Here is an 18,235-nt window from a genome sequence, read left to right as displayed (position 1 = left end):
ATAAGTTCCTGTGGTCCTTTCTGTATGTATAAAGCTTTTTTTTATATATGAAACCTTTTCCTTTCTTATTGAATGTGTACCTCAACAGTTTTCTCTTTACTTTATTCAGTGGGATCCAGCTGTGGGGAAGTCATTATGCACTTTTAAAGGCCACGAAGGGGTCATTTACAGCACTATATGGTCTCCACACATCCCAGGTTGTTTTGCATCTGCCTCAGGTAAAGGGGTTCTCACAATAAAAAAAAACCTTGTACGTTATTGGATTAGTTCAGCACTTTGTCCAGTAGATGGTAGTGTGTGTCATGCATAAAAACAGAAGAAGGAAAGATAAACTTATTGCTGCAGCTGGATTTGTAAGTTCTGTTGCAATCTGTAAATCATCCTCTTGGCCGTTTATACAGGGATCAGCAGTTTTCTAGCAGTCACTTCAGTGACCTTGTGGCAATTTTTTCTGTTATTTTATGTAGCTGTCTTCTATTCACCTCACTCTTCTTGTTGACAACTAAATCATATTCTATGCTTTATTTTGTCTTCTGGTTTATGTTTTTGTTCAAATTATCTCAAGTGTCAGTAAACTGTTAGCTCTGTGAGAAACATAATTCCCATTGAACTGTTCTGTGTGCTGCTGTACGTCTCTGTGCCTTGTTCTTTGGGAAAGGTAATCATCAATTTTACTTTTCTGCTTTGTCCAGTGCTATGAAGCTTGCTAGTCAATTCAGTCATAATTGAGTTGGGTGCACCTAGAGGCAAAGAGACTGTATGGTGAGATGGCAGTGTTTTCCAAGCACTGCTTCTCCTCCAGAGGCACAAGGAGAGCTCTGGAGTGAGACCTGGAGCCTGACCATGGACTAACTGGGCGAGGGGTGCTGTGAGCCACAGAGTTTGCTTGGGAAATAGAGGGGCAGTAAGATGCTGCCTTAATACAGATATTGGTAGGTTAACTCCAGTGGCTTAAATTTCTCTAGTTTCAAGTCTGTTTTACTTCTGTACTGATTTAAATAGAAATTGTTTAGCTCTTATATCAAGAGGGTAAGCAAGTATAAATATGTTTTCCTGTTACTGAAATTAAAGCGAGACACTGAGTACACACAGATACTGGTCTTCCCTATTCCATGGGAAGTTTGATGAAAATGTACACATGGCTTTCATAAAATTTCAGTCTGGCTGTCTCCATCTGACTTTGCTTGCGGAGTTGTACTAGGATGACTAGCAAGTTACATGTATGTCTTCTAACGTAGCAGTGCTTGGAAGCCAGGTGCTGCTGTACAGATACTTCCAACTTATTTGAAGATTCATTGAGGTAACACTTAGTGAGGTACCTATCTAATAGGATGTAGAGAAATTTACAGGATCAAATCCTGTACGCTGTATGAACAGTTCTACTGAAATGCAGCTATATACTACAGAAGGCTAGCTAAGTACCGTTTGGTCAAAGGTAAGTGGGGGAAACAGTGCTTAGTTGCTTAGTGTTTTTTGCAAATTCTAGGGGATGCCATGATCTTTTTAAAGACCTGCTCAGAAGCCTCCCCTCCATGGCAGTCTTACTCATAGAAAATTTTTGACATTCTAGATGAACAAAAGGGCTTTACTGATCCACCTAGTTGTTTCAAATTTGATTCTCTAGGCCATCAAGCCAAACTCTCTTCTAATACATTGACACTTGAACAATTTTAGGAAACATTGATTGTTAGATGCTGTGTGTGGTGGTACTTAAATTGGGTACAGCAACATACAGTTGATCTGTTCTTTGAGTGACTCAGTGGGTGCAGCTGTTGTTTTAGTCAGAACTTCCACTAAAGAGCTGCTATTCTTTTGTGAATTTTACTTTGACTCTTGAAAGGGCCTAACATATACTGCTGGATCTTGAAGCTAATTGCAGTCAGTTTTCAGTAATTGATGACTCTATAGTATATTATAGGAAAAACAACATGCACAAAAGACACAGTATTTTTCTTCTGTAAGTACTACTCAGGTGTGAAATAAAATCTTATAGTGTAGTGCTAGGTGTAGAATCATTAGGTAAGAGAAAATGATGTCTTCAAAATGATGGTGAACTTTCTTACGGTTTCTGAAATAAAGCATCTAGTGTGCTGCTAAACGAAATAACTTTGAACCAAAGATCTTGCATAGAAATCATGACATAGGTATGTGGAAAAGATTTCTTTGTTTGCTTTTGGTTTTAGTTTACATTGGAATTTTCCTGTGGTTTGATTAAATTACTTCACTACAGAAGATACGTATTGGGAGTTTTTTCTTTGGTCAGCAGGGTTGCGGGTAGTAGAAGTACTCATGACCCTCTAGCTCTGGGTATAAATGCCATTTCCTTATTGTAAGAAAGGCATATCACACTGTTTATGTTCAGAGAGCAACTTCACTGTTTAGTGTTTAGTGGCATTCTACTGTCAGTCAAGATATATGATGAAAGTCAAGTGGAACTGTTCAGGGAGCTGGACCTCCTCATTTGAAACTTGCTATGATCCATGCACTTTATAAGGATGACAGAAAATTATGTGACAGAAGGCTTAATTTCACTGATGACTGATCTTCTATTGAGCTAAAGTTGGAGCTGGAGAAAAACTGCAATCTCAACTCGATAGTACTCTGCAGAATTTACAGCTTTTCCCTTCTTTGATACACTTGCTGGAAGCGTTGACCTGAAGTTTTGTGGTCTCTTCTTTGCAACTTTGTGTTGTCTTGAAAATTAGTAGCTGAAAATGTGTCCGGAGGGAAACTTTTTGAAGGGTATTGTTGAAGGATATTGAAACATTCTCTTTTTGAAGGAGACAGCGCTGTTCTAGGATTGTGGTGTCTTCATGTGTATTCTTTCTCCCTTGCCCCTCCTGTCCCCTTTCTCTTATCCCACCTCGCACATACCCACTCACAACCACGTACTTAGTCATATCTTAATAGTATATCGTCTTAGCAATTCAGACCAGAAATGAACTGTTTTCATGTTGCAGCATCTCCATCTTGCATCTGTTAGTAAAATAAGTTAGGTATGTTGTTAACTATAGATTGGAAGAAATGTTGGTCTCAAAATGCTTCTGATTTAAGTAAAGCAACGCACTTTTAAAATTTTTTTTCTTTTTATTTTAAAGAAAATAAGCAAGAGGGAAGGAGGTTTAGGAACCTTTTGCATGCCTCACCTCTGCCCTTTTTCTGCCTTTATTTGAATCCACATAAATGCCAGCAGAAGTTTAATTTCTACTTAACTGATTAGTTTTGAACATTGAAAACAGAAAACAAGGCACAACTGTTAGCCACAGTAAAATAGCTGCTCAGAAGGACTGTTATGTGCCTAGACAACTTTTCCCTGATGCTAATAAGGTTAAATCTTTGCTTTTGGAATATGACTTTTTTTCAAACTGTTACGAGACTAGAAAAAGAATATGAGTGAAGAAAATGAGAAACTTAAGACTGCAATATAAAGCAGTTCAAAAAGAATTTGATACTAAGTGTGGTTATTTTGCTTCATTAAGGCTCCGATCAGAATACATACAGGAAAACTTAAGTTTGTCTGCAGTGGACAATAAAATGCAATTGAATTACAGAAGATAAATATGTCTGATGCTTCAGTTAAATTAGCTTTTATTCAGCATCTAATACACTTCCATTTAACATTTCCAGGGATGTGTGAGGTACTTTATAATGCTATTGTCTTCATGTGCAATCACTTGTAGTCTCAAAAAGTAAGTAAATGGCTTATCTCTTTTTGTTTGGAATTAGGAGTTAATAGTGACAGAACAAACTGTTAATTCTGTATGTGTAAATAACTGCTGTTGTGATGTCAGTAACAATTTCTGAGCTGATAAGATAAGCGGGATGTTCAGCTGTACGTGGGGCACCAAACCAGAGCCCTGGTAAATGTCTGCCTTTCACTGAAAAAACAGTGATGTGGAAAATGTCATTAAAGAAGTGACATAAATGTTTAACAGCATCTTCATGGCTAAAAGGGTTTAATGAGTCATTGTGTCATTTGCCCAGAAGGTATCTTGGTTGGGGTTTTTGGGTTTTTTTTTCACCCAGAGAGCAAATTGGTGAGAAGCACATAAAGAACGTGCTAAATGCATGCAACATTAGTATATGGTCAAACATAAATCTGTTCTACTAAACGATTCTCCATAACTGCAGAGCAATAGGCCCTGCAAGCAGGGTGGTTTATAAAGAAAAGTACCAACTGCTTTTATTGCCCTTTAAATTTAAGAGTGGGAAATAATTAATGAGTACCATTTTACCCTTGTCTGCCTAACAGTAGTATTCTTTGATACAGGTACGACACTTGCAATAGGATTTGGCAAAGCTCAGATTTAGAATGACTGGTAGCTTTTATCTTAGCTACTGGGACCTCAGTTTTAATGCTGTGTTCATTTTTAAATCATTACTGTGATCTTAAGCATCTTAAATCATGAATAAGGGAAAGAATTGTTTCTTAAACCTTCAAGATAATGTCTGTATTCATCATTATTTAGATCAATTAATTGTATTCTTTACTCAAAGACTTATTTTTCAGAATGAAAGCCCAAGGTGAAAAATTTTGTCGTACCACAACAAGGTGTGATCATTTCTGAGAAATTTTCATTATGTTGACAGAAGTGTTGGGGAACTGTAGCTTTGCTGACTTACAAATAAACTTGTAAATCCCACCTACACTCTTTGTAAACCCTCGCATTTGGTGCTCGACTTTAAGGTTAAAATTAAAAGATACTGTTTATCTCATATTCTGTTTTATTGCCAGCCCTGACATAGTGAGTTGCCTTTTAAAAAGTTTGTTTTCTTGGCTACTGGTCTCTTAGTGACAAATGTGTGTGGTTAAGGGCTTGTCAAGCTGTAGTTTCATAAATCAGTCTGGCATGTAGACTTTGCACACCTTTCTGTGTTTAGTATCCAAATTGTGAAAGAAAACTAAAACCAAATTATTTTGCATGAAAGAATGAGCTGGGGAAGGTGTACATCTACTAAGAGGATGGTTACTGAATTAGCTGGAGAGGAATAGCCTTGAGTGCAGCTCCTCAATAAAGAGGTGTTTTCCATGTATAAGTTCCTCGACCAAATTTGGGGCCGTCAGGTCTTTGACTTCAACTTTCTGAAGCTTCAGCTCTACATTTCTGCTTCAGAAGTAGCACAGGGCAAAACGACGAGCTGTTGGGGAGTGGGGCTTGCAGACAAGTGATTCCAAAGATGTTTGTGTTTGTTCAGGTTCCTAAAAAAATGAAGGAAATAATCTTCTGTTCTGCTATGGCAGTGGTTTGTCATGAGATCCAAATACTAGAGGTTTATATTCCATTAGTTTGTGTGTGGTGTGTGTCCACTATTGCTTCTTATGGATTTTTTCCTGGTTATTTGCTTGTTGAATGTGCTAGAAGAAGTGTGTCATCATGAAGAAGGTTCAAGGATTTGCAAAACTTAGTCATTTTTGGAATCTAAATCCTTGAGGGATGAAAGAATGAGAGGCTTCAACTTACTGCATGGTACAAATCAAGTGTCTAGAGAGCAAACTGACTACAGAGTTACCGTGTTTTGTTGCAGTTTGGCTAAACTGCAGTTTATGCTAGAAGGTATTAAAAATATAATTTACTTGCTTGCTTTGTTGTGTCCAATCTATGTAATGAAGTGAGGTGGGTGTTTCATTTGCAGTCTATTGCTTCAAGACATACCAGCACAGTATTGAATCCATCCAAGTCTTGTGTTCTTTAAGCTTTACTAAATCAACCTCTAATGTGCAAGCTGAAATATTTTTCAGGAAATGAGTTTGTCCCTCAATTTATAGTGTGTGCTGACCATAGTGAAGTATTGTGTGCAGCACAACCTAGAGTAGGAATCACTTTCAGGTTATAATATTTTATATTAGAATCTCATTGTAAAGTAATGGTTAGTATTGATAAGAATGCAGTAACAGGTTTTTTACAGTGAATTAATATGTATTGGGTCATTTGGGTTAGAGTTATGTAGCTAGCCAATATTGCCATTTGCTAAAGAATGGTTTAATAACAAGTCATAAATGAGGTCAACTTTGAAATAAAAAATTTGTCCCAAGATTTGTGTTTATCATCTTGTAAAACACTGAAATAAAAGCTTTTTTTAAAAACAATTTACTCTTTTCAGAAAAAGACTCTGTTGAGGTCTTCTCTGAAATAACTTAAAGCTCTTTTGATTTTTAGCTTTACAGCATTTTGTATCAGACCAAAAAATTACCAGTTGGAAAGTATGTTTCCACTCTTAATTATGTTTACTTGATATCTGGGCTATTCTACATGGAAATAGATTTTGTGCATTCAGAAGAGTCCTGTTGGATGATTTAAATCAAGCTGTTATTTGTGTCACCCTATTTTTGTCTCTTTGTATGGAATCTCATTAGCTTTCTTAATCATGTTCTATGTTCACTTATGCTATCTATGATAGAAACGGACAGCATGATCATTTTAACATGCCTAAAAAGGTTGGTTTTGAGAGTCATGAGATTTGTGTTCTGCTCTTTATTCTCCCACAGATTTTCTATGGGATTCTGGCTAAATAATGTAATCTGGTTTAGTATTTAAAAAATACATACAAGTAAGCAAGTAATGTTAACTTTTAATCATTCAATGGCACTGCAGAAGTACTTACATTAATTGAGATTTCTTTGATGTTACACCATATATGCCAATATTTGTGTCTCATGCTGAATTATTTTCCTAAGTAAATTAGAGATACATTATTTGTTTTTGTTTTTGTTTTTTTTCTCTTGATGAGAGAACAGTGTCAGAAAATCAGATTTCTTGCTTTAGAACTTAAAAACCAGATTCATCTTTTTAAGTAGAACTTCAAGCTAACAGTACTTTGGTTCTTGAAAAACATTGTGTCTGTCCTGGTTAGAATCCTTTTTGCCTTCAGATAGTGTTTAAGGTTTCTTGGATTTTTATTAATCTCCCAAATACTTAGCTATTTTTTAGAGTTGATGTTGTACCTCTGCAGTGTCTGGCAATGATTGCCTAGCTGATTTTTGTCACAGGATTTAGGAGATTATGATTTATGGATTTGAGTAAAATATATCTATGAGTAAAACACCAGCATAAAACCTACGTGAAATTTAAATCTTAAATAAACCGTATCTTTTCACTATCATACATTGTTGTTCACATTAGCAGTCTTTATCCCATGTATGGGCATGATGTACTTGTAGATTAGCATCTCTTCCAAAAATTTTGAATAGATGAGTATATATTGTGTAGTTCTAATGATTAGTCCAAGATTTCACAAATATTCATTAAAATGAAAGAAAGCAAGTACAATATACAAACAAATCTCAAATCATAATTATCTAACAGACCAGCAAAAATCTGTTACCATAGAGAAATTGCTTATTACAAAAATAGAAATATTTTGTGGGGGAAATGTTGGCCACTTTTGTGGTTGCTTACTTTGGGATGCCAACTGGAAGTGGCTGTTAGTGAATATGATTGTACTAGGGGTGCTTTACTTGTACTTTTTATTAGCCTACTTCTGATTTACCATATGGAAGAAATGCATCCTTTGTAATGCAGATTTGAAGGAATCATGGAAATTCCAAATTTTTTAACAGCAATTTTTGTTGAAATGAAATGTAAAAAAAAAAAATGTATATATATATATGTTGTGAGGTCATGGAAAGATGTTTGAGGTTAAAAAAAAAAGTTTGTTAAAATGTGTAATGTGTCAGGATTACACTGTTTATGGGCTTTTTTTTCCTTTAGTAATCTGATTCTCCTAATTACAGCTTAAATGGAAAAATTGGATTTGCCTTTGGCTTTAATTCAGTCTGTTCTATTCACAGGAAGGTTCGCTTGCATGTTACTCCATTAAAAACATTTCACAAATAGTGCCAGCCAGAATTAATAACGGCTAAGTCTAGCATTTTTAAAGAAATGAGGAGAAAAAAAAAAAAAAAAAGAAAGGGAAAATAACTCTTATACTCGTGCATCAGCATTTTCTATTAAAAAAGAAATAATTGGGGCAATTGTATACTTAGTGTCAAAATTGTTATTGGCTGAGTAACTTACTTTTCCAAATGTTTTTGGCCCTCATAATGCTGCTGTGGCCCATCTCTGTAGCAGTTCATTCTAGTTCACCTGCATTTATATATTTATTTGCTTGGGGAAAATGATCCTGTCTGCAGTGAAATATGTGTTTCCCCTTCAAATCTGTGTTATCTGATTAAATTAAAATGAAAGCTTTTTAAGAAGTCTATTATAATATCTCTGAAAGACTTAAGACTCAAACTGAAATCTGTACTCTGCAGGCAAGCAGATTAGCAAGACTAATGGTGGGTGGATGGGTATACTACCTTTTTATTTTGCCAAGACCCTGCTGGTCATGTTTCTTCCTCTCCATATGCTGCCCTGTTTTTAAAAGCACTGTAGTGATGCTTGGGGCTTCAGCTGACTGCAGGGTGCCATTGCCAGGAGTGCTGTACATATACTGGGCAACAGTCTTGCTCTTGACAGTATTAAAATAGGTGAAGGGAGTGAAAATAGTGAGAAATCATGTTTTGTGCCCACATTAAAGGTAGGGAATTTATCCACCAAGCCATCAGAACAAAGCTTCCCGTGATCTGTGTAGTACCACAGTCATAAGGCCAGTCTTGTGTCACGTAGTGGAGCCAAGCTCTCTCTAGCTTCATTTTTGTATTCACACTTTCCAAACATTTTATGTCGTCTTGTAAAGTCTACAGGGTCTGGTAGTTCGTGCAATAGGGATATTGTTGTTGTGGCTTTAGGGATGGTTTTGTTTGAACTGCAGCCAGTTTCTTGAAAAGAGCTATGATTTTGTGTGCCCAGCTGTATATTTTAAGGCCAGTGACCAACTGGGCACTAAAACCATCAAAATGCTTGTATCTAAAGAGCATAAAAATCATAATTATTGATGATAACCAATTTGAGGTTTTCCAGAAGTGTTTCTGGTAAAGAAACATTAGTAATTTCTTCAGTAGGAAGGTTAAACAGTGGGTTTTTTTAATTTAGGTAGTATTGATACATGCTTTCTGTAGAAATCACGGGTGTTTGGATACAGCTTCTAGTGATTTCATTTGGCTCTTGAACGGACACAGGCATAATAATGAATTCTAATTAATTTTTCTCTCTCTGTAAACAGATAAGCTGGAGGATCCATTTGTCCTGATGCAAAGCTAAATATTCAGGGTTAATGAGAGAATGACAGTTAAAAAAAAATGACAAGCATGATTGTCTTGTCAGCTGATGCAGTTTTCCATGTCTTTGTAAGTTGTTAGGAACTGAATTTGTAAGAAGGGTATACACAAATACTGAAGATCTTTGAGGGTAGAAGACAGTTTATGGCTGGAGGTAGAGAGAGGCTCGGGTGATTCCCAGCTCTGAAGTTAAGCTGGACTCCCTTTGCTTTCTGAAGACCTCTGCGTGTGCGTGTGCTCTGAGGTTAAAGCAGACGTTGCCTTTAGTATGTGTTACAGCAGACTGACTTTACCTTCCGATATTTCAATAAATGGGAGTAACTATGCAGGTTTTGCACATGACAAGTACAGGTAATGAGAATTAGATTTTCCTTTCATTGAAAGAATCTGGAGTTAAGTTATATTTTAAATACTGTTTACTTTTCTGCATGCCAGAAGCATGTGTCTATGTACTTTTTCTCAGCTGGCTCGCAGAGAAAGTATTTTCATGATTTGGTCTTCTAAGTCCATTTTAAAATGGACCTTAAGCTCCTAGTTTAATTAAATGTTATTTAATTATTTTACCCCATATCCTTTTTGTTTGTTTGTTTTGGTTTTTTTTCTAATGAAAGAGCAATAATAAGTTCTGATTCCTTTTGTGCATCAGTCTGACCGCTGTGTCTATAATGTGCTTGCTTTATTTGGCGTGAGTATCCTCATACAATAGTTTGTATTTTATACAGCTAAGAAACAGTTGTCTACTAAGTACCAGTAGATTAACTGCATCTCATAACTGATTCAACAATGTTGAATCAATTTCTCTTTGTTTCAGGTGATCAGACTTTAAGAATTTGGGATGTGAAAGCCCCAGGAGTCAAACTTGTGATACCGGCCCACCAGGCTGAGATCTTGAGCTGTGACTGGTGCAAATATGATGAGGTAAAAACCTGTTCATCCAACTGTTTTCCTAAATGAACCACTCTCATTAAATAGTGTGGTTTTTTTACTGCAACATTAATGCATCTTCTCTTTATGGAAACATGTCTAGTTGCTTTTTTGCTCTCATTCACTACTACATCTTCAGAAGAGCATTGTTCCAACACATGGACAGCCCAGGTACATCAGAGGTTTTGCTTATTCTTTTGCACAGTGGACAGAATAGTCCATAGTGGAGAAACAGTTTGTATTTCTCTGTTCTCTTTAATTTACACACTGGAGACCTCATTTATGATTTATTCAGCTGTATTGTTTGATTTATATAACTGTTGTAGCCAATACATGCATCACTGCAATTTAATAATTAAATTGTCCTGATATATCTGTGTTTTATCAAATCATCAGAACTTGCTGGTAACTGGTGCAGTTGACTGTAGCTTGAAAGGCTGGGATTTGCGGAACATCCGGCAACCAGTGTTCGTCTTGCTTGGTCATACCTATGCTATCAGAAGAGTAAAAGTAAGTTGCACTTTATTCCCCATTGAACACCACTGAATTGTTACACAAATTTTCCTGTAAAGCAGTAATATTTTATATTATCTAATAACTATGAAAAAACCAACAGGTGTTGAAGATTTTAGGTGATGACGTTACTGTTCTTGGAAACCTTCAGTTTAGCACTGTAAAACATTTTGATGTTCAGCAGGTTGCTGGGATTTCAAAGTAAATGACATCTTCAGAGTCAATATATTTCCATGAGGAGTGTTCGAGAGCTTGAGAGAGGTTTGGGAGGTTTACTTCAGCTAAGTTATATGGGAAATTTGCGATAGAGAAAATGCTTTCCCTTATTTGTTTGTTGGTTTGTTTTTTTTAATGGTGCTATGCCTTTTTCTTTCTATACAAAGGGTCAATATTCACATAAGGCAAGATATAGAACTCGTGAATATATATTTTTGTGTGTACAAAGAAAATGTTAATATGTTCAAACACATTTTGAAACTTCATGCACAAAAGGCTACAGATTGGATCTGTGTCTACTAGATACCCATCGATAGGAATTTGTTCTAGATGCATGATAACATTTTTTTTTCGTATCAGTCAGTGTTTATTTTTTTTTATATTAGTCAGATAATACCTAATCTTTTTAAAGCCTTTCAGGAATGGATATGTTTATTAATATTTTCTAGGAAGTCTGAACTGGCAGAAGAAAATTATCCTGGGTCAGTATTTTGCTTCATGTGCCCTTGGAGTTTTTAATGTGTTTCTAACAATTTTGAAAGTTACTGTGCTTAGGCTGTAATTTGTCAGAAAAGGGTGTGACTCGGGGAGTGATTCCATATCACAAATCCTATTTGTGGCCAGGAAAACTCCTGCTCCTCCTTATCCCAGCTACCCTTGCCTGCTGTCCCCACTGGTGGTGGCTGTAGAGTCATGCTTTTGCATAGGCAGGCATGTCATCAGGTTCATGGATAGCAGCTGGTCGCTAAACAGATACTGGAAGAGATTTTCTTAAAATGCCTTGAAATGGTTATTAGCAGTTGGCCAGCAGTAGAACTTCCTTTGCACCAACCCCTCAGATCAGTTCGCTAAATGGCTTTAAGGAGATGGTGGGGAGGCTGCATATGCTTACATAGGCAAAGGAGAGGTATGTGAGTACATGACTTCTGTTCCATCTTAGCAGGCTTTTATAGCTTCCATTTCAAGATAGACATGGTCCTTGTGGACATAAGATATGAGAATGTGGGCCAGCACTTGGCGTTGGTGCAGCTTATCTATGCTTGTGTGGTATAACTCACCAGTCACACTAAATGCAGAGAGAAGCCAGGATGCTACCTAAATAGAGGCAGCTGTCTCACTGATGTCCCTTCCCCTACATTGTGCTGACACTAGCAATTATAAAGCTTTGCAGTAAGCTGGCTCAGCTGATTACTCTGACTGAAAATCCTGTCCCTAAAAGTGACTAGTTTCTGTCTGGATCGCTAAGCTGTCTCAATTTGTCACTCAACCACACAATTGCAAGCCCTGACACAAAGGAGGGGGACAAGAGCACACAGCCTGAAATGGAAAGCAAAGAGAAGGACGAGTCTTGGCAGCAATGCACTCTTAAATGAGCTTAAACCAACCATGAAATCACACTCTTCAGTTTTCTGTCTTTTGTATTCTGTTCACTTATTCAGGGTTGTGTTGACTCTCAAATCTGAGGCTGGCAAGAAATTCTACACAACACAATACTGTCAGGATTCCTGCAGATTTCTTGTGGTCTTTTACTGCAGTACCAGACACTGAGGTTGTCTGGAGCCCTGTTCCAGAGATTTTGACATTGGTGCATTTGACTGTCTCATATTCTTAGCTGGCTTCAATCTCTTATGCTGAAATGTAGTTACAGTTTTTGAGTTTACCTAAAAAGATATTTGGATCTGTGAAATATTGGGGGTCAGGCTGGATGACATGTTGGTCTCTTCTGTCTATATACAACTCTTCAGATTCTGAAACTGTAGTATCATACAGTTAAGAAGAACAGAATTACACAAAATCTTTCAATTTATATGTGTAGCACTCTGCTAAGTATTTTGATAAATTTTGCGTAGATAAGTTTCTAGGATACTTAAGGTTAATGACAAAGCTTCTCAGCTTTGAAAAAATGTTTTTGTTTCATTGGAAACTATGTGGACAAAGATACAAAGGGGGACATGTGGGAAATGTGCCATTGGTTTTTGCTGCACATCAGACTTCTTCCCCATTTATATTCCTGAGGTGCAGAAGAAAAAGATGTTTAGTTGTGACTGGTTTTTTTGCTCCAGAAAAATTGTTGGAAATTTGGGGAGGTTAAAGTTCAAGCACGTACATCCCTCAATTCTGCTACAGTAAGGAGAACTCAGTCAGCAGAGTTCAGCAGGCAACAACATACACTGCTCTCTTGGCAACTTGGGCAGTTGTGGCAATAGCCCGGTTTTAACTTTTGACTTTGTAGTAGCCGTGAATAATATTGGAAGTCTTGCAGGAAGAATCTTACCAATGAACCATGATGTGGGGGACCTGCATTTCAGACTGAAGTTACATCAAAGGCTTGTGTATTTCCTGTTGAGAAATACAGACCTTAAAATAGTTGGAAACTGAGGGTTGCGAAAAAGCTGGAGCTGAGGTGGACAAATTTTGCCTAACTGCATCCATATTGCTGCAGTTCTTAGACCTCTCTGCAAGAGTCTGTAGAATAATGTGTCCCATAAAATACCCTGCAGGAGAGGGGGAAATTATGAAGTGACATTATACTCCCTTCAGTTTTTCAACTTACCACCAATTTTCCTATTTCTGTAAATAATTTCAAAATTTTAGGACATGGAATTGATGACAGTAATATATCTTACATTCTCTACAGTACGGCACAATTTTTCTCTCTCATAAAATAATGAACTGGTCACATAGCTTTTCTGAAACTTGCTTTATGTAATAAGATGATACTCAGCTTGTCAGCCAAAAGCAGAATTTAATCACTTTTTATATGACTTTCTTAAAACTTCTTAACTTTACAGCAGAGTTGTTTTGCACTGCTTGAATGAATTCAAACCAAACCAGGATCTCATAGAGCATTCCTTGTAATTAGAAGCATGGCAAGGAAATGTGTTGAAGTAGTCTGTTTTGTTGCAGCATGATGTGTTACCTACCAAGACAGTTTAAATAGTTAAACTTTGGTAACTTTCTGCTTGTAAGTCAATGTTCACAATGTTGCTCACAATGTTTTTACTTTAAAAGTTGTTCTGTTTTGTTTTCTTGCAGTTTTCACCATTCCATGCAACCTTATTGGCCTCTTGCTCCTATGATTTTACTGTGAGGTATAGTTGTCTTTTTTTATTGGATAAAAATGGAAAGATAATCTATTTTAATGTGGCTTGCAATAGAAAACAGTTCTAGAGTGGACATACTAGAAGTGCAATTAATGTTGCTATTGGATGTTTTCTCTATTCGTAAGCTATGTTGAAAATGCATGGGTTCTTCACTTACAGGCTAGCTCATTCACTCTTCTGAATGATATGTGCTCTGACAGATGCTTTCTGTAATCCTTTTCACATCATTCTGCTGAATGTAGCTTCTTCTGGCTATGATAGTGTCTGATAAGAAGGTAATAACCTCTTAAATGAATGTAGATGGATGACTTTGTATGTTTCTGTGACATATTTTTATTTAAGCTTTTTATGTACAAAGCTTTTGTCCTCTCAGTATCTGAGGAAGCTTCAGTATTGTTCCACAGTGTGTGTGCTGAAGCTTTTTAGACAGTACTTCTGCAAGTTCCCCTGGCTGCCCAATATATCTGATACTGCTGAGGATTTTATAATGCAGCTGATTAAAAGTCCTAAAGAAGTTTGACTTCACATTAGGACTTCTCTAAGATACACAGTGTTGTAAGTCAATACACTATGAAGTACGTTTCTGAATATTTCAATCACATTCTTTGATCTACATTTTAATTTTATAACATGGACTGAATATAGCAGGCAGTACATTTACAAATGGGAGAAGCCCTCTTGTCTCCACAAGTGACTGCAAAGTTATTCCACTTGCCCAGATCATCCCGATTAATGTCACTCGTTGTGTCCTAAGTGGTCTGACGCTAGACACAGAAAGGTGCCGTTTCCTAAGGGACACCTTAGGAAATGGTCAGTGCCTGTATGTCTTTCTAAATCATACATCTGCATAGTCTTGTGACATAACATCATATAAAGTTGCATCATGAAGTTAGTGTGTTAAGCATTGTAGGAACTGTGTATATTTTCAAAACTTATACTGTAAGAGTGGTATAGCTGGAATACTCTGTTTTCATCCCAGCTCTTGGTCGTAGCTGCCAGAACACAGCTAACAGAAAGAAACAGGCAGGGGTGCGAAGGGGTTCCGAAGCTCTGCTACAGATAGTGTGGGACTGCTTGAGACTATACAGTAAGAATGGTGATGTTCCACAGGGAGACAGTTGCTGGAGCAGGTGTCCTTGGTACATGTGAGTCCTTGATAGCAGTAGAGAGGATGTTGCCTTCCAGGTTTTAGGCTGCACGGAGTGTCTGGTGCCTCTTCCTGGGGTTGGGGGTGATGGTGGCCTTACCTGTGGGAGGTGTGTTCTCTTTGAGGTAGTGAGGTGAAGGAGCTGCAGGAGGAGATAAGCAGACTGTATACCATCGTGGATAGTGAACACAAGATTGACAGGGTCTTCACAGATATCCTTAAGAGGTAAGAGCCCAAATCACACAGTGCAAGGAAGGAGGGACAGTTAGAGATTGTTCTTCAAGCAGTAGAGGATAAAGATTCCCATGATGGGGGAGGCTGGAAACTTGTGATTTCTGGCAACACAAGTTGGAGTTAAAGAATAGATTTAGGCCCTGGAAATGTGTGAGCAAGAGCAAGCTCAGTCCGGGGAGGTGTCAGAGTCAGCTGAGCCTGAATCAAGTGTCTGCACCGAAAGAAAAATGTGCATCATCACTGGAGACTGCCTCCTGTTGCATTGCCTCTTCAAGCATGTCTGCCAATCCAACTTAATGTCCTGGAAGGTTTTGTTGCCTCCCTTGAGCTGAGGGATACCGAGGACACTGTGGAGAGACTGCTAGAGTTTGTCCAGATTCAGAACACTGCCTTTTCCCGCTTACCTGTATGGGTTCTCATGTTACCGAAAGAGGTGAACATTAACATACCAAGAGCAGCTACATGGCATTGGGGTCCAGATGGTGTTTTCCTCGGTCCTGACAATGAAGGCAAAAGGTTCAGGTAGGAAAAGACATCTCTGTCAAGTCAACACTTGTTTGCATAGCTGGTGTCACAAGCAGGGCTTTAACTCTCACAACCAACCACGGGGTCCTCTTTTAGGTGACTGGGTACTGTGAGACAGCATAAGATCTTTCTGACGAAGTAGGGCAAGAGCGTCTTTGCCAATAGGCTTGGTAACCCAGTGAGGAGTGTTTTAAACTACAGATATCAGGGCAGAGTGACCATAACCTGAAGTGGAAGCATGAGGATCAGAGAATAGTGTGGGGAATAGGATAGTGCCAGAGACTTTTGCCCTTTCCCTGTGAAAGCAGCCTGACACCTGTATATGGCAGTGGAGACAAATGGGGAATTAAAGTCCATGTGCGGTGGCAGAGCTGTGGCCTCTTGGGGATTATAGAGGGCTGGTGGGACCGCTCGCAAGACTGGAGTGCTGCAATGGATAAAGGCTCCTCAGGAAAGAGGGGCTAGGAAGGCGAGATGGTGATAATGGTAAATCCATGAATTTAGCAGTCCAGTCACTCCCTTAAATTTCAGTCCCTGCATGGGCTTGTTCTTTTCAAACATTGTGCCTTTCCCTTGTAGATTAGAACTGGATGGTGAGTTTATATAATACTCCTGCCCACCCATAAGCATGTCATTATTTCGGTAAAGGACTTAAGTGCTTGAGAACCTTTCCTAAGTTTATGTTAATTGTTATTTTTTTGCTTACTGTAATAATGGGTAGTGCCTTGCCAGTGATGTCCACTGTCATGCCTCAGTGCCAGGAGCCTGACAGTGTAAGCACTGTGATGTCCATATGTATATAACTCCCTAAGCTGCTGTACCAGCATTCTGTCTTATATAAAGTGCTTAATTTTATTTATGTTTAAAATGCAATTCTCACAGGATACTGCACAGTAGTCTGTGTAAGGTTACTTAGGCAATCTTACTTAACATCCCTTACTGATGCAGTGCCAGCTGGTTGGCAGTGTATCGTTTCTCAAAAGGCTTCTAGATCTAAAATAAAAAGTGGTAATTGATTTCTTCCATTGGCCTTGTCTGAGCAATAAGACTAATAATCAGCATGCTGATGCATTGAAGTGACTTGATGGTGTTGTCATGTTCTTCCCGTTTTTGACACCAACTATATATCCTTCAAGTTTGGCACTAATGCGCTTCATGCAGTACTTGAAATCTAGTGCAGTTTCAGCTCTGACATTTTCATATGTGGAAACTGTCAGTAAAGATGAGGAGAGCTCCTAGCTTATATCCCAGGGTGTCTGTAAATGCAGACCCTGGGGACCTTTTCACAAAATGCCACTCTAGGCATTATTCTTCTGTCCAAACAATTACTTGTGGCTAGAGACAGAGTGCAGGGATGAAGAGATGAAATACAGGTATTATTTTTTTTTGCAATTTTCTAAAACTATAAGTTGCTGGGTTTGGTATGAGTGAACAAACAACAGAGAAGGCCAGGTGAAAGCCTGGAAAAGGTGGTACAAACCAAATATTCTGTATAATGGAGGGAACTTGTTAACACAACACTTTGGGAACATCTCTTTTAAAGAATATAATATGATGACTATGTTGTACCTCTGCCACATGTGCTGTACTGTCATTTACAGGAAGGAATGCAGCTCACAGTAAAAAGTAGAGTTCCCTTATAAATGTTCGGAGTTTGACTGTATGCACCATGCGCTCCACATGCACGTATGTGCACACATGCCCTCATGTATGCGCATGCATATACACATACATGACTATATATGCAGATATACATACATTTCAATTTAAGAACAAAAATACTTAATAAATATATAACAGGTGGAAGAAAAGTAGGGATTCCAGTACTTGATATTCATTTTGGATCTTGTTGAATCTGCTCAAGGCCTGTAACTTTTTAGCCACATTTGATACCAATTCATAGAACGTCATGGTATGTCACTCCTTTTAACATTGATACAAGTAATGTTATTTTAATAGCAACTTAGTTATGGTGTTGGTTTTTTTATTTCCTTTAACTTTTCTGTTTGAAGCTCAGAATTGTTTGTAAGCATTAGTAGATAACTTGATACAGCATAGCTTACTGTTTAAGCTCTTAGCTGTTACTATATCTTAAATGGTACTGAAGCATTATAGTTTAACCAAAGCAAATCTTAGATAAGATTACCAAACTGCCATGAAAGGGGCAGGGTTTTTGTTTGTTTCAGGTAGAACAGCTAGTTTGGCATGTAATTACACCTGGCTATCAAAAAGCAAAAAAAATGGTAGTTTGAAAGGAAAGTTAACAATACTTAGCTTCATCCTTTGCAAATAATATAATAATTGCATGTGTGCATTGTAGTCAAGCTATTGAAAAGAAAACTAGTTCATGTGACAACTGGGGGCTAAGAAAAAGAAGGTGTAGACTTGAACTTGAGTTTTTACATACTTGGG

At 37.7% G+C, this 18,235-nt stretch overlaps 1 protein-coding gene across 1 annotated transcript in view; it reads left to right on the top strand.

Moving 5' to 3' along the window:
• The window catches only part of PEX7 (peroxisomal biogenesis factor 7), a 45,216-nt gene that overhangs the window by 8,582 nt on the left and 18,399 nt on the right, over positions 1-18,235 (top strand). Inside the window, exons 5-8 of the mRNA XM_074580617.1 lie at positions 110-218; positions 9,972-10,078; positions 10,481-10,594; positions 13,850-13,905. Coding sequence (XP_074436718.1) covers positions 110-218; positions 9,972-10,078; positions 10,481-10,594; positions 13,850-13,905 — 386 coding nt within the window. The remainder of the gene's footprint in view (positions 1-109; positions 219-9,971; positions 10,079-10,480; positions 10,595-13,849; positions 13,906-18,235) is intronic.

The sequence above is a fragment of the Larus michahellis genome, chromosome 3, assembly GCF_964199755.1.
Source record: "Larus michahellis chromosome 3, bLarMic1.1, whole genome shotgun sequence".
Classification (NCBI taxonomy): Eukaryota; Metazoa; Chordata; class Aves; order Charadriiformes; family Laridae; genus Larus; species Larus michahellis.
Note: the sequence above shows the minus strand (reverse complement) of the source record. Positions and strands in the feature narration are given on the sequence as shown.